This window comes from Equus caballus, chromosome 20 (assembly GCF_041296265.1).
Source record: "Equus caballus isolate H_3958 breed thoroughbred chromosome 20, TB-T2T, whole genome shotgun sequence".
In the NCBI taxonomy this organism is placed as follows: Eukaryota; Metazoa; Chordata; class Mammalia; order Perissodactyla; family Equidae; genus Equus; species Equus caballus.
The window spans coordinates 8,017,889-8,031,789 of NC_091703.1; the positions used below are offsets into that span (position 1 = coordinate 8,017,889).

General features: G+C 38.6%; 1 protein-coding gene across 1 annotated transcript in view; it reads right to left on the reverse strand.

The window, feature by feature from the left end:
* Positions 1–13,901, reverse strand: part of F13A1 (coagulation factor XIII A chain) — a 156,063-nt gene that overhangs the window by 81,081 nt on the left and 61,081 nt on the right. Inside the window, exons 5-6 of the mRNA XM_001492684.6 lie at positions 6,151–6,269; positions 3,624–3,731 (exon numbers count right to left, since the gene is read on the reverse strand). Of these exons, the coding sequence (XP_001492734.2) occupies positions 3,624–3,731; positions 6,151–6,269 (227 nt within the window). The remainder of the gene's footprint in view (positions 1–3,623; positions 3,732–6,150; positions 6,270–13,901) is intronic.

The window sequence follows — 13,901 nt, forward strand, 5'->3', positions numbered from 1 at the left end:
TTCTTTTTTTTTCTAATTTCCTCTTTTAAAAGATGTTCTCTATTAAACCAATCTGCAGTGTAGCTTTGGTAAAATGAACCACTCAGTATTTAGGAGAACCTAAATAAAAATGAGCTTATGTAAGTTTCTAACATCTCAAGCCCATTCCCCAGACAATGAGATTACAGGATTTTTAGACTTACTTTCTCCTGGGAAAATCAAATAGCCCAAGGCAGTCCAGATTGTCATAAACTTTTCCGATTTTCACATCAAAGTGAAGTAACAGTGACTCAAAATAAGAACTAAATAAGATACTGAATTTATAAAGAAAAAAATAGAAGAAAGGAGAGCATTGTTTTGAAGAATGAAAGGACATTTTTACTGCCACTGAGAATAACAAATGTGGTTTGAGTACAGAGACAAAGTTTCATTTTAAAGACAAAGAAGTGAGGCCTGGAGAGGCTGAGTGATTTGGCCTGGGTGGCATAGTAAGCTGTGACCTGGTCACCAGGGGTCTGGTCTGACGTGAGCCGGGACCTGTCCCGTAATTGCTGCCTCCACGTTCTCTTCAGTAGAGGAATACAAACCAGTAGGTTTGAATGAGTAAGGAAGACAGATCCTCTGTATAGGCCACAAGAGAGGGAGCGGTGCATTGCAGAGGGAGAGAAACTGAGCCACAGCGGGGTTTAGCGCTGTGGTCCTCGCTGGGGGGGATTTTGATCCCTAGAGGATACTGGGCAATATCTGAAGACATTTTTGGTTGTCACGCCTGGTCGGGGGAAGGTGCTACTGGTGTCTCCCAGGTAGAAGCCAGGGATGCTGCTAAACATCCTCCTGTGTACAGGACAGCCCCCCAACAATGAACTATCCAAGGTCATAGACACTGGACTATAAAGATTTTTACCTGGGGACTGTGCAATGAAACTCCAGATTTTTATTACTATTATCATTAGAAAGTTTGCACAATCTGAGTTATCATCCGTGCTCAGCTGGCATCATGCAGCCACCAACTCCCTGCAAATTCCTTGCCAATCTCCAGTGCAGGACTTTGCCAATGACCACAGGAAGCACGCTTAACTTTGGGGCCCCAGTCATCTGCTCTCGCCTCTTGTCCCTACTCTAGCCTCTCCAGACGCCCAGCCAGGGCCAGGCTGCTCTTCTCCACTCTTTTTTGGCAGCAGGTGATGTCAGGAAATTTCTGCCTTCCATCACCTTCATCTTGGTGTGAATTGCAGTCAATATGTTACCCCTCCCAGAGAATCTGCATGGCATGATATGTCTCTGTTCCACTACTGGTATCCTGTGGAAGGAATTTCGAGCCTCAGTGACCAGGCCGGGGAGCTGTTTGAGAGGAATTCCTAAGACAGCAGGCAGCAGCCTCTGTTCTTCCAACGGACTGGGCTGGGCCCTGAGAAAACGCACACGGGAACATCTGCCCTGGAATCAGGGCTCCAGCAGGACTTGCGTGACTTTGGAATATTTTCTTTCCGGGCTCCCTAAATATGTCTTCTTATATTTGAAGGCAAATTCTTAATTGAGAATTTTGAGGGTTTTTTGTTCTGTTTGGTTTTTTCTTTCAGCCTTTGCTTAACTTTACTCAGCAATTTCATGATAGATTTCCAGGATTCGTGAACGGAAGAACTGCCTGAATGACCAGAACACAGTTGTGTTTTTTTTTTTTGAAAGTGCCATCTTTTTTATTGATTTTTGGAGGCTCAATATTTTAGTTTCTAAAGTCATTATAACTGAATAGATTTTGGAAAGATTCAGAGCTCTTCTATGGATTAAAGGAGATAATAGATGTGTAAGGGTTTTGAAAACTATCAAACATGTATTTTGTGTATGTAAACAATGCTAGTGGTGGAAATACAGATAATGCCCAAAACAGCCCAGGGGAAGTCTCCGCCCCTAACGCCCAAGGCCTCCCCTTCCAAAACTAAAACCAAACCAAACCAAACAACTCCCCAAACAGATTCTGTCTAGTTCTAAATTTTGTAATTGGGTTATAGATTTTCAAAATTAGAACCTCATAGGCTTTTTATAACTAATAAAATTTCAAGGCAATTTGCATTAGGATTATGTGCTTAATTCAAGCCTTAACAGCTTCCACTTGGCCAGACGCCACTACAGAAAGCACTGGGTGAGCTGCCTGGTGAGTGCTTCCCTCTTGCACTGTGTTAGGTAGTGATTTCTAGATCAGGAAAAAGACACACAACGTGTGAGTAAGCTCAGGCAGATGAGCACACCATCTTAGAATGCTTAAGACGGAATTAATTTATATTCAATCACTGCTAGCTAAGGCTTCCCTTCTTCACTGCAAACGTGTCATGGTAACTTCAAAGGAAAAGAAAAAGGGGAATCTTCTCTGTGAAACAGGAAAAATACTGATCGACTGCAGGTCTAATGTACGTTGTTATAAGTAGTTATTATAAAGAAATTCCTAAACTCTTTAGAATTCATTGTCTTTTCATTATGCAATGCAAACTAACAACAGAAAACAAAACTGCCCTTAGATGTCAGTTTTTACCAAGCTCCACTATGTCTTAAATTTACATGTAGCTTAGTTATTAATAAAATAAAAACAATGCTTCTTCTTAAGAGCTAACCAGAAATTACATTTCTTATCATTCCCAGTCTGCTATTTTTAGATGAACAATATTGATTTTATTTAACTCAAAGACAAAATTCTACCAGAGATAAGTTTTTAGAAAACTTAAGGAAATTGGTAAGATAAGGATTCTTTTTGCTCAGTCTTTGATTAATTGACATAGCATCTAACTTAATGTTTCTTCAGGAATATTCTGCTCATGAAGCAGATTTGAAAGACTTTTATACACCAAGGGCTGGGGCTGTGTGTATCAGCATAATCCAGGACCACACAGGACCAGGGCACCACATCTAGTCCACTCCCCACGCCTGACCCAACCTTCCCACTCCTGGGAATTCTGTCCCCTCTCTCAGGAAGTGTTTCAATGCAGGATCTCTGTATTCTCAAAGATGTTTCAGGGTCTCCTCGAGAGCAGCTTGGAAGGTGAAAATGTCAAGATTTGGAGTCAGCAGACCTGGATTCCAGCTGAGGCTTTGTCACTGACAAAGTGTCATACACTGTTTCCTAACCTGTAAAATGGCATGCATAAGGCCCACCCTACTTATCTCATGCGACTACTGTGAAGAATCAATACCCATTTCATAAACTATAAAGCCCTATGGTGAAGCATCATTGTAACAGAAGCTGGGATTAAGTAGAGTCATTTATTTCTTTACTCTTACTATGGGTGTGAAAATGGAGAAAAGCTGTATCTTGCACATTTTTTGTGTGCTTGCTGATGTTTGGCTGATGAATTGATCGATCAATTATAGTCACTGACATTTTGTCATGGTGACTCCTCAGCCCCTAGGCAAGAGATTCATAAGAATAAGTGGTCTATAGACCACGTTATCTATCACCATTTGTAGCCAAAGAAACATGCAGGAGTGAGGAAAGAATTTTGTTTTATAGCACTCGACAAGTTCAGGGAATTCCAGAATCTTACATATAAAAGTGTTTAAGTGTAAGTCACCATTTCAACAGCTTTTAATGAACTGACATCTATGCTGAGGCAGATGACATGTGTAATTGATTTGAGTGATCAGTAGTTGCTTACCATTGCAGACCCAACACGGCTGACTTTGATGGGATTTCCTCTACCAGAAAGGTCCATTTTTGCTCTGTCCATCACATACAAGCAAGCATCGAGGATGCCATCCTCAAACTATTTGGGAAAAAAAAGTGAGAAACTACTTAATGTCCACTCTGCAGGCAAGATACTCTCTGCTGAAAAATAAGATGAAACCACCACCTAATGTTTAGAAATGTGTATTCCTACATAGCAATCCCTCATCTTTAGTGTGAGATATTGAAGTGGAAAGAAGGAGACATCTCTTTTATTTTTCAGTAAAATGAAAAAGAACTTAAAAGCAAGCTAGAAATATAAACAGAACTACTAGAGAACTTATGTATTCAAGGATCACGAAGTCCTTCAGAAAATTGTACAAGTTAATTTAGAGGATCTCTCCGACGTATGGGCTCCAGGGCCCAAGGCAGAGGAATGAATGATTTACCAAAGTCAGGCCAAAGTCTCGAGACCTCAAAAGTAACGTGAGTCCTTGTGCATCTCAAAAATAAATGCCTCTCAGGTATATTACAGGAAGGCACTTCATATAGAGCTTACATGAGAAACAGTAGGAGACCTCGTGTAATGAACGTCTTTCTAAGCTTTCCCCTCTTCTGAGACAAGGTGGACTCCAGGGTCAGAGAGAGGGCAGGGGAAAGCAGATTATATTATCAAGGAACAGCCTGGATGTCAGTTCAATTTCCTTAGAAAGAACTGCTAGCCACCTGCAATGCCAGCATTTTCTAAAAAAGGAATAAAGACAAAAGAGTAACAAAATGGAAAGATTTCCCCTACACTGGACCTCACTGTACAGGAGATTTTCCTGAATACACAAAACTTGCATATTATCCTCCCAAGAACTTGTGACAGAAACCACAATCTTCATGGCTAATTTTCATGTAATTCTTTATTAAATCCAATTAAAATACCAACTCTGCATGTACCCTAAACTGAGGTGACAGATGCAGTAACGGGTAATTGCACGAGTTCTTCAGGTATAGAAAGAACTTCTTATCCTGATTCTTATTAAGTAGCATCTCTCGGTTGCGTCTGTGGGACACGATAGCAGTGAAGTGGAGAGGTCAAGAAATAGTCATAGAACTTGTCATTTCCCTGTATCACTGCAAACCGGTGGCTTGGTTGGTTATTTGGACTGAAGGACACAAATTAATGTACTCTGGATGACAGTAGAGACACACAGCGGCTGTACTCGAGGGTGTCTACTGAAGGCGTGCTGGCTGATGAGTACCCTGATCATGCTTGGGAACCTTTCCTAGTCCTCCTTGATACCCACCTTGATGACGTTTTTTCTTATTAGCTATCTACATATTGTGGCATTGGGGACATAAATGGAATCACACCTAAGGGTTAGGAATCAAGGACGCAAGGCAAGGGCACCAGACAATAGTGAAAGTCAAGGGTTGAATGCCACTCAGGAAGGAGAGGGCTTGTAAGTAGGGAGCCAGGCAGGGATCCCAAAACAGGGGAAGGACACAAAGATCATTAGCTTGGCAGGACATCAGAAATGCAGGTGAGCAAGCCTGAGCGCTGGGCATGCGATTCTCAGGAGTCAGGGTGAAGGAGCGAGACACAAAGCCGGGTGGACAAGATAAGAGGTAGTGATGACATGGGTCCCCGTGGTCAGACTGAAGCAGCGGTGAGGGATGCAGGGAGAGCCTGTATGGAAGTCAAAACAAGGCATCAGAAGCCAAGAAAGATGGACCTGGTGAGTGCAGGTTTTGTGAAATCTCCCCGCTGGATACCCAGAAGAATGGTGCACAATTTCAGTCATCTCAGCCAAAGCACATTCACCTCCTCTCATGTTGCTAATGAAAAGTTGTTTCTGAGTCACAGGACATGCACTCACTTATGAAAATAGGGTAAAATATCATTCATTTGCTTCATAGTTAAAAATACCGGACTGAAATAGTTAGAACTTTTGAATATCTTAAATGAAATACCATTTGCTACTTTATATCCAGACAATAGCTTGAGGTTACAGCTGATAGAATGTCTCAAGGTAAAAGCCCATTGGACCCTCCTTTGACAAAATGGTAATGTTCTTTTTTAATTAGCAGTATCTTATACTAACGCATACAAAAAAGTTATTTCCTTGAATTGGGCACACACCTTGCAGCATCCTTCGCATCATTAACAAAACACCTTTCCTTATAAAAAAGGAAAACCTCACCCCATTCTAGGTTGAAGAGCGATGTCTGAGCTAATGAGATTTCACCGTGCTAAGATGCCAAAGCATTCCTCATAGAATGCCATGTTATTCGTAGAATCTCTGATCTCTGTAACACTGTAAGAACCAAAGATATGTGATTTCAGCTGATAAATTATGCAGTTGCCTTTCTAAGTCTCTACTCCTAGGCTCTCTGTCTTGGAATCTCAGATCCTGAAAAGCAGGAAATTGTGCTTGTCTGATATCGATATATGGCACCCTGCAGTGATACATGTGACAAAGATATTAAGTAAGAATGTCCTTGACAATGACAAATTTTAAATGGCTCACCTGACCATAGCTCCAGCTTCTACTCTTGATGTCACTGACGTCTCCATAAAAAATAACCCCGATGTCATTCAGGACATACTCTTCTCTTTCTTTAGCATCATCCAGGTACACAGCATCCTCTGCATCAGAATTTAAACATAATCACCATTACCAAACCAGATCATTTTCATATACTTGCAAGTTTGTTTTGGTCCTAAACTGCAATTTAATCAACCAAATGAAAAAAAAGTCTTTTGTTTCACTAAAGATAGCTCATTTCCCAATATGTAATTTTTGCAGTGGTGAACCTAATCAGTAGCCAAGATCAGTCTGTAAATGATGACATTTGTCAGCAAAATGCTGACAGACTCTGGCTCTCTAAGTTCCAAGCAGCACAATTAAGTTGACATGTCTCATTAAACATTTTAGGATTCCGGTGCATCAGTAGTTTCAGAATCAGAATTCTATGATGCAGATACAAATCTGTAACACAGATCAAAAAATAATTTCCAACCTATTAACGTTAACAGAAGACTAGCCAAATGGAAAATGATTTTCAAAACAAGTCTGGGGTGTATGAGAAGACCACAGCATCGTCTGTCGCGCCTGGTTTGTGGCCCATCACTGACAGGAGGAGGGAGGCTGGGGGTTGCCTGACTTCAGTGAACAATCCTTGTGGATGTGTCGGTACGTGTGCGTGCCCAAGAGCCTCCCTGGTCAGCCTCCTCCATTGCAAGGACTTTTCTTCCTTGTGGCTATAATCTCAGGAAGGCCACACTCCCCATCTGTCTACTTAGTAATCAATCTGGTACTTATTTGCAGGCCAGGTGTGAGAGCCGCAAAAGCGTCTTTAACACAGGCAGGACCATAGAGGAATAAATTACACTCCGATAAATTTGCGTGTTTGGAACAGAGTCAGTTTTGGTTCTGACTGGGGACATGGTTCATCACATTTCTGTGGCCCAGGTCGTCCCTGCCATCCCTTTCACCTTTTCAGCGTTCTTTCCTCCTCATTCCCTGACAGGACTTCCATCACTCTCTCCGGAGTAGAGTTATCAACCTTGGCTGCACATTAGAATCCTCTGGGTAGATTTAAAAACTCCTGATTCCTGGGTTGAACTGTAGATTGATTAAATTAGAAACTCTGGGGTGGAGGTGAGATCCAGGCATCAGTGTGTCTTTTATTTTTAAATTAACTTATTTTAAGCTCTCCAGTGATTCTGATATGCAACCAAAGTTGAGAAAAAATGCCGTAGCCCGTTGCTACTCAAAGAATGGCAGAAAGAGTAGCAGCATTAGCTCCACCTGGGAGGTTCCGAGAAATGCAGACTCTCAGGCCCCTTTGCAGGCACGCTAACTCAGAGTCTGCACATTAGCAAGACCCCAGGGGATTTGTGTACACGTTACAGTTTGCAAAGCACTGCTCAGTCCAAACAGCTTAGATCCCCAGTCTGGGCTGTGTTATAGCTTTGACTGAGACCTTAGGAGAGTCCCTGTTCTTGCTAGCTTTCCAGTACTTTCTCGTATCTTCCTCTTTTTGTTCTCTGCCTCTTGCCTACCATTTGCCTGGTTTCATGCAACTCTAAACACACACACATTCACATATATACTAATGTCCAATACACTGCACACATTAGAGTGTACAATTTCACAATCAAAATAGTAAACATGTCCATCAGCTCAAAATTTCCTCGTGCCCCGCTGTAATTCCTCCCTCAGATCCTTTCTCCTACCTCCCAGCCCTGCCAGGGAACCATTACTCCGCCGTCACTGTAAATTTGTTTGCATTTTCTGGAATTTTATATAAAAAGATTCACAGAGCATGTGCTTTCTTGGAGGTCTGGCTTCTCTCACTCAGGCAATTATTTTGAGATTCATTCACGTTATTGTATGTATCAACAGCTATTCATCCAAAGCCATTTTATCTTTCCAGAAGAATCCCGAGTTACACAACTGGTGTGCCACACATAGCCTGCCCTCAGCCCTTGCAGGTGTGAGCTTTGATGTCTCAGTCTGCCGCCCTTGTGGGGTCCCGGAGGCAGGATGCCACAGTTTCACCAGCTGTCTCTATGTAGGCCTATGAACCCGCAACTAAAATGACAGCTGCATTTCCAAAGGGGACTAACCAGAGATAACACGTAAAGGAGTGACAACTGAGTGTGCGGTCAATATTTCTGAGGAAAAGCACAAAAGAATACTTTTATTTTAAAAGAAAACAATGTGAGCACACATGTGAAAGGATACTGATCATTTACATGCACATAGCCCTGGGCTGTGAACAGAAAATAAATACATAAAAACAATTTTAACTAATAGTAATTCATAAACTGCCAAGGTTTAAAAGGGAAAAAATAGAAAATATACATTATATATACATTTATTTATGTATTTAAATTTATAACACTCGATACCAGTTAACGTGTAATGAATTGTCAATCTACTGATGGGATTGTAATTGTTACAATATTTTAAAAAGCAACTTGGCAACTGTATCAATAGCCTTGAAAATATTCATGGTCTTTGATCCAGAGAAATGGATCAATCTATCCCAGGGGAATAATGCAGAGATGCATCAAAAATGTATGTATAGAGTTTGTTCATCATAGCATAGTTCATCATCCCAGAGTAAAAAACCGGGGAAAAAAATCTGAAATGTCCAAATAAATTATTTGTCCACAAAATGGAATAGTATATAGCCATTAAAATATACTTTGGAAAAAATATTTAATGATACTGGAACTGCAAAGGTAACAAGTGAAAACTGAAATGTGGAACATAAAATCATTTATAAAATATGTATGATTATGTAAAAATTAATTTTAAAAATCTGGAGATAATTTGAGAAAGATAACTAATGTATTCATCTACTTCCATTATTACTGCAGATTTCTTGAAATGACTTGAGAAATTCCTGGAATAAAAGTGTATATATATATGTAAAGATAGGAAAGTATGATAACAGACATGAAAGACATCCAGAAAATGCAACATCTGCCTAAAAGGCATTTTATATAAGAGAACACAGAAAAATAAAAGGAAGAAAATAGTCAAAGATATAAAAGGAAGAATAATCCCAGAGCTCAAGAAAGACTTACATTGTCAAACTGAAACAGATCACAGTGTCAAACATGATAAATGAAAAAGCGACCCCCACCTAGATGTAAACTGTCTGAATACCAAAACGTTAAAGAATAAGCAAAAACTTTACAGTCAAGTTAAAAATATTATCTGTAAAAGAATGCAAACAGATTGAAAGCATATTTTCATAGACCGAAACTTTCCTTTTTGATAGTAGATTTTAGTAGGTATTATTGGATGCTAAAAGGCAAAGGAGTAATGTCATGGACATCCGAAAGGATAAGGAATTTTGAACCTAGAATTCTATTCCCGGCAAAATTGTCATTCAAATGAAAGTCAATGTAAAGGCATTTTTTGGACCTGAAAGGACTCAGAAATGTGATTATTTGCATATCTTCTCTGTAAAAGTTATTCAGAGATGCACAAATGAGAAAGATGTAAATACAAGAGCATTATAATTACCTATAAAAAAGTATTGAGGAGTGATATAAAACACTGTTAACAAGAGGAAACTAAAATTTCAGCATAGGAAGTGGTAGGGTTTGGGTGTAGAAAGGTAAATGAATGTTTGTAAAGGTTCTTGTCATATCTTGAAGGAGATCCATATATTAATTATTTTTAGGCATTGACAGAAAAAAATTAGATTAAATATGTGATTTAAAATTTAAAGTTTTTCTTACACACGTAAAGATATTCTTAACTTGCTTAAATAAAAGGGGAAAAATTAAAGCTACAACTGAAATGTCATTTCTCATTCTTTTAGAGTGCCAAAAATGCAAACATATGACAGCAAACTATGATGCAATACTGTGGAGAAAGAAAGATACCTTTACGGCTTGTAGTGAAGCAAAATGTTATACACCAATGGAGAGGAAATTAGCAATATCTGGGAAATTGCATTTATATCTACACTTGGGCTTAGAAAAATCACTTCTGGGGACCTGTCCCAAACACCTAAAATGCCACACACACAAGGCTATTCTCTACAGCAGTATGTGTAAAAGCAAAACACTGGCAATGACCCAAATATCTGTCACCAGGCAACTGTTTGAGTGAAGTGTGGTCATCCTTTGATGGAGTAGTATGCAGCTGTGTAAAGGCGTTGGGAAGATGTCTATCTACTAGTATGGAAGGCTATCCAGAACATGATGTTAGGTGAGAAAAGCAAAGTACACAAAAATGTAGACAGTCTACAGCCTTGTATCTAAGAAAGGGGGGAAGTATCTAGATGGGTAGATACACATTCATGTACACACACATACTTGCTTATATTTTCAAATACAAGAGATAAGCCAAAAATCAACAAAGTTATTATCTGAGGTGTAGGGAGGGTTGGAAGTTAGATTTTTCTCTCTGAAGTATCTTTGTTTTGTAAATTTGACTTTAGTCACGTAAATGTTTTGTAAAATTATAAAGCAAAGCTAAATAAAAATGAAAGACAAAGTGATTTCTAAATAAATAAAACCAACGTGAAACAAATGAATATGACTGTGTAATAGGTTAGTGGCTTAACCACAGAGAATTATTACCAGTTACTTTAAAATAGAGTAATTTCACTGTACATTCCACTGTAAATTCCCAGTAGAATATAACAAAAGGACAAGAAAACTGCAAAATAAACAAACAAAAAATTGTTTTAGTAACCATATTGTTAGTGATAATATTGATATTGCTACCTTGAAACTAATATAACATAAGCAATCATGTTAATGACGTTAGAAACCAAGATTTGCAGGATCAGAGAAAAAATGCATAAACAAAATTAAAAAAATAAAAACTTAAGCCTTGCGTTCTAACTTGAGGCCACTTGTTACATAATATTCCTTTGCAAATCATTTTAGATTTAGTGTTTATTTTTTCCTCAATTTTTATTACATTTTATTTTTATCTGAAAGGGTCTTTCTTCATTTTTTTTCATACTTCCGGGCACGGTAGGCTATGCAACGCTGCAGCTGCCAGAACCTGGTTTTGTACCTCCTGCCGCCGCACACTGACGGCTGGACTGATGTTGAACAAGAATGAGAGCGTTAAAGGGTATGACTACAAAATGGAGTTTTTCTTTAAAATCTTTGTTAAATGGCTGTAGGAAGACTGACTCTTATCCTTGGAGAGCATCACACTGGGAGGTTCACCTGCCAGCCGACCCTCCTTAGCCCCACCCGTTTCTCTAAGTTCTCTGTGCGCACGCGCTTCCTCTCAATCTTACGTGCGTGCTCTTTTCTTTTTCTCTTTCTGACTCGGAGAAAGAAAAAATTATTGAATAAATAAAATGTGTTAAATAATTCTTTAGGTAGTGTAATTTATTCACTTCTAGCATGTCAGGATAAATTAGAGGAATTTTTGTTTGAAAATTTTGCCTGGAGCCTCTTGTGTAAATGTAGGTATTTTGCAAAAGAATCTTGAAAACTGTGAATTGACATCTGTTTGGTCGAATTGCGTCAAGTTTAATCTGTTTTTTTTTCTTTTTTTTTTTCATTTGAAAACTACTTTAGCAATAATTAATTCCAGGATTACCACATTCTGCCGTGAAAGGATACACATTGGCGCAGTAAGACTGCAGAAGTCTCAACGAGCACAGACTTGGCAGTGGGCAGCCTCTTTGTTTCTTTCCTATCCGCTCATGTCAGTTGAGGTATTTGTTTCTGGACTAATAGACTCTTCGGTGTTTTTAGCCGGAAATCAGTCTCATAAAGCTATTTTTGAGTATAGTTTGGATAAAATAAAAATGTTTAACTTTCCCAAGCTGACCTCCCTCTAGCGAGATATTTTTTAGTGCTTTTCTTAGACAATGCACTTTTTCTGAAATATTTTTATAACACTTGACTTTCTTGTATTTTTGCCATTTGAAAAGCTTGTGGTGTGGTTGATGTGTAATTAAGTTGCAGCTTCAACACTGCGGCTAGCTTTGTAAATTGAAATACAGGTGTATTTTTGTCCTGGTATGTCACCATTCCCTCTGCAGCTTGGGCTGGACTCTCATCGATCTTCCAGCTACTGCTCATTTTTTTTCACAGTTCACAAAAGAAGAATGTGAAATTCAGTAAATGCAGTTACTAATCCTGTTGAGAGATGAATCTTGTTTCACCAAAATTAAATTATGTTTTTCCACTAAAATGATACAAGTTGAAGACACAGCACTCTGAAATTGGAAGACCTCCCGACGTAAGGCTCCAAAGTGGCTTACTCAGCTGAATTCTAGGCTACTCCTGTTTACTGGGTTCACCACTGGGGGTATGATTATTTTAAGTGTTGGGAGATGGCTATTCTAACTACTGTTGAATATCTCTCTTTTGGAAAGATACAACAAGAAAACAAAAAAGAATATACACAAAGAATGTATATGAAGGGAGAAGCTAGCTATCTCCTCATGTCTGGTTGTGCTTATGCTTTTATGACTTATGAATAGAAATTTGGAGGTTTGTATAAGAAATTTTCCTATTTCTGCTAGTCCTTGCAATGCTGTTAAATGTTTCAATCAGAGCATACTGTAATAATCACAAACTCAACTCCATTAGAATAAAAATATGACAAAAGAATTTTATAAAAAAATTTAAATTGAAAATATCAGTAATAATTCATAATTTAAAAAAAGAGAACCAGGAAAGAACCAGAAAAAAACGATGAGTGTAGTAGGGAAGTGTGCCTTTGAGCCTGGATATGGTCTCTAAGTACTGTTCCTTCCCCTCCCTTCTTCCCACTAAAAGGTACTGCGCTCCTTAAGAGAAATGACTCATTACAGATCTGGGTCAGGAGGTACAAGGCTAGCCTGAAATACTTCTTCCTACCAGAAAACAAGGTGTCTATTAAAGATTCTAGGAATCATGATAAAGGAATCAGAAGCCAACTTGAAGGGGTTCTCACTGGCCAAATAGGGCAATTCAATCATCAAAAATAATAGTCACTGCAAAGCATTAGAACAATGAAATATTTCAATAATCGTAAATTCATAGTGATTTAAAAATTCATTGGTCACCTTTGTAGGGTGCTAGGAACCATCTCATTATTCTGCAAACTTAGAACTAAGGAAAGAGACATGTGTGTAGACTTTCTTATATGAATACTACCTCAAGGCAACAAAATAATTGATGCTAATAAATGCAGAAGGAACGGTAGATTAGAATATCACCCTTTTGCAATCCTTAGTGAAATAATGGATCTAGGCTAAAATCATTTGTTAAAAGGTTAATGGGGAATTTCATAATGGGTGGATGAAACTGATAAAACCTGATCCTATTGATAAATCTAAAGATCAAAAAGAGGGACGACCAGCCATCTCCCGATGGGATGAATGCGCTGAGAGGCATGCTGCATGAATTTATTTTTTCTATGAGTACATGTGTGTATATTTGAAAAGAACAATGCATTCAATTAATTGTCACAAAAATTAAAACTATTCAACAATACATTAAATGGTGGAAATACACCAAAACGTTAATTATCTCTGATTTGTAGCTCTCTGAGTTCTTTTATTTCTGTAATGAGATTTTCATCATCAGGAAAAAGTTATTTTTAATACAGTTGCATTTAAGTGAAACAACTTATTTAATAAGAGGTTAAGTTCAACTTTTGTGTTTTTTTCTTCAAGAGCAATATGGTCGTGCTTTTTAAAATTATCAAATGTCCTTTTGAAATACAGTCATAACTTTTTCTCCTTTTGCAGTCTCTCTGTGCCCTTTTCTCCCCAGCACAGGCTG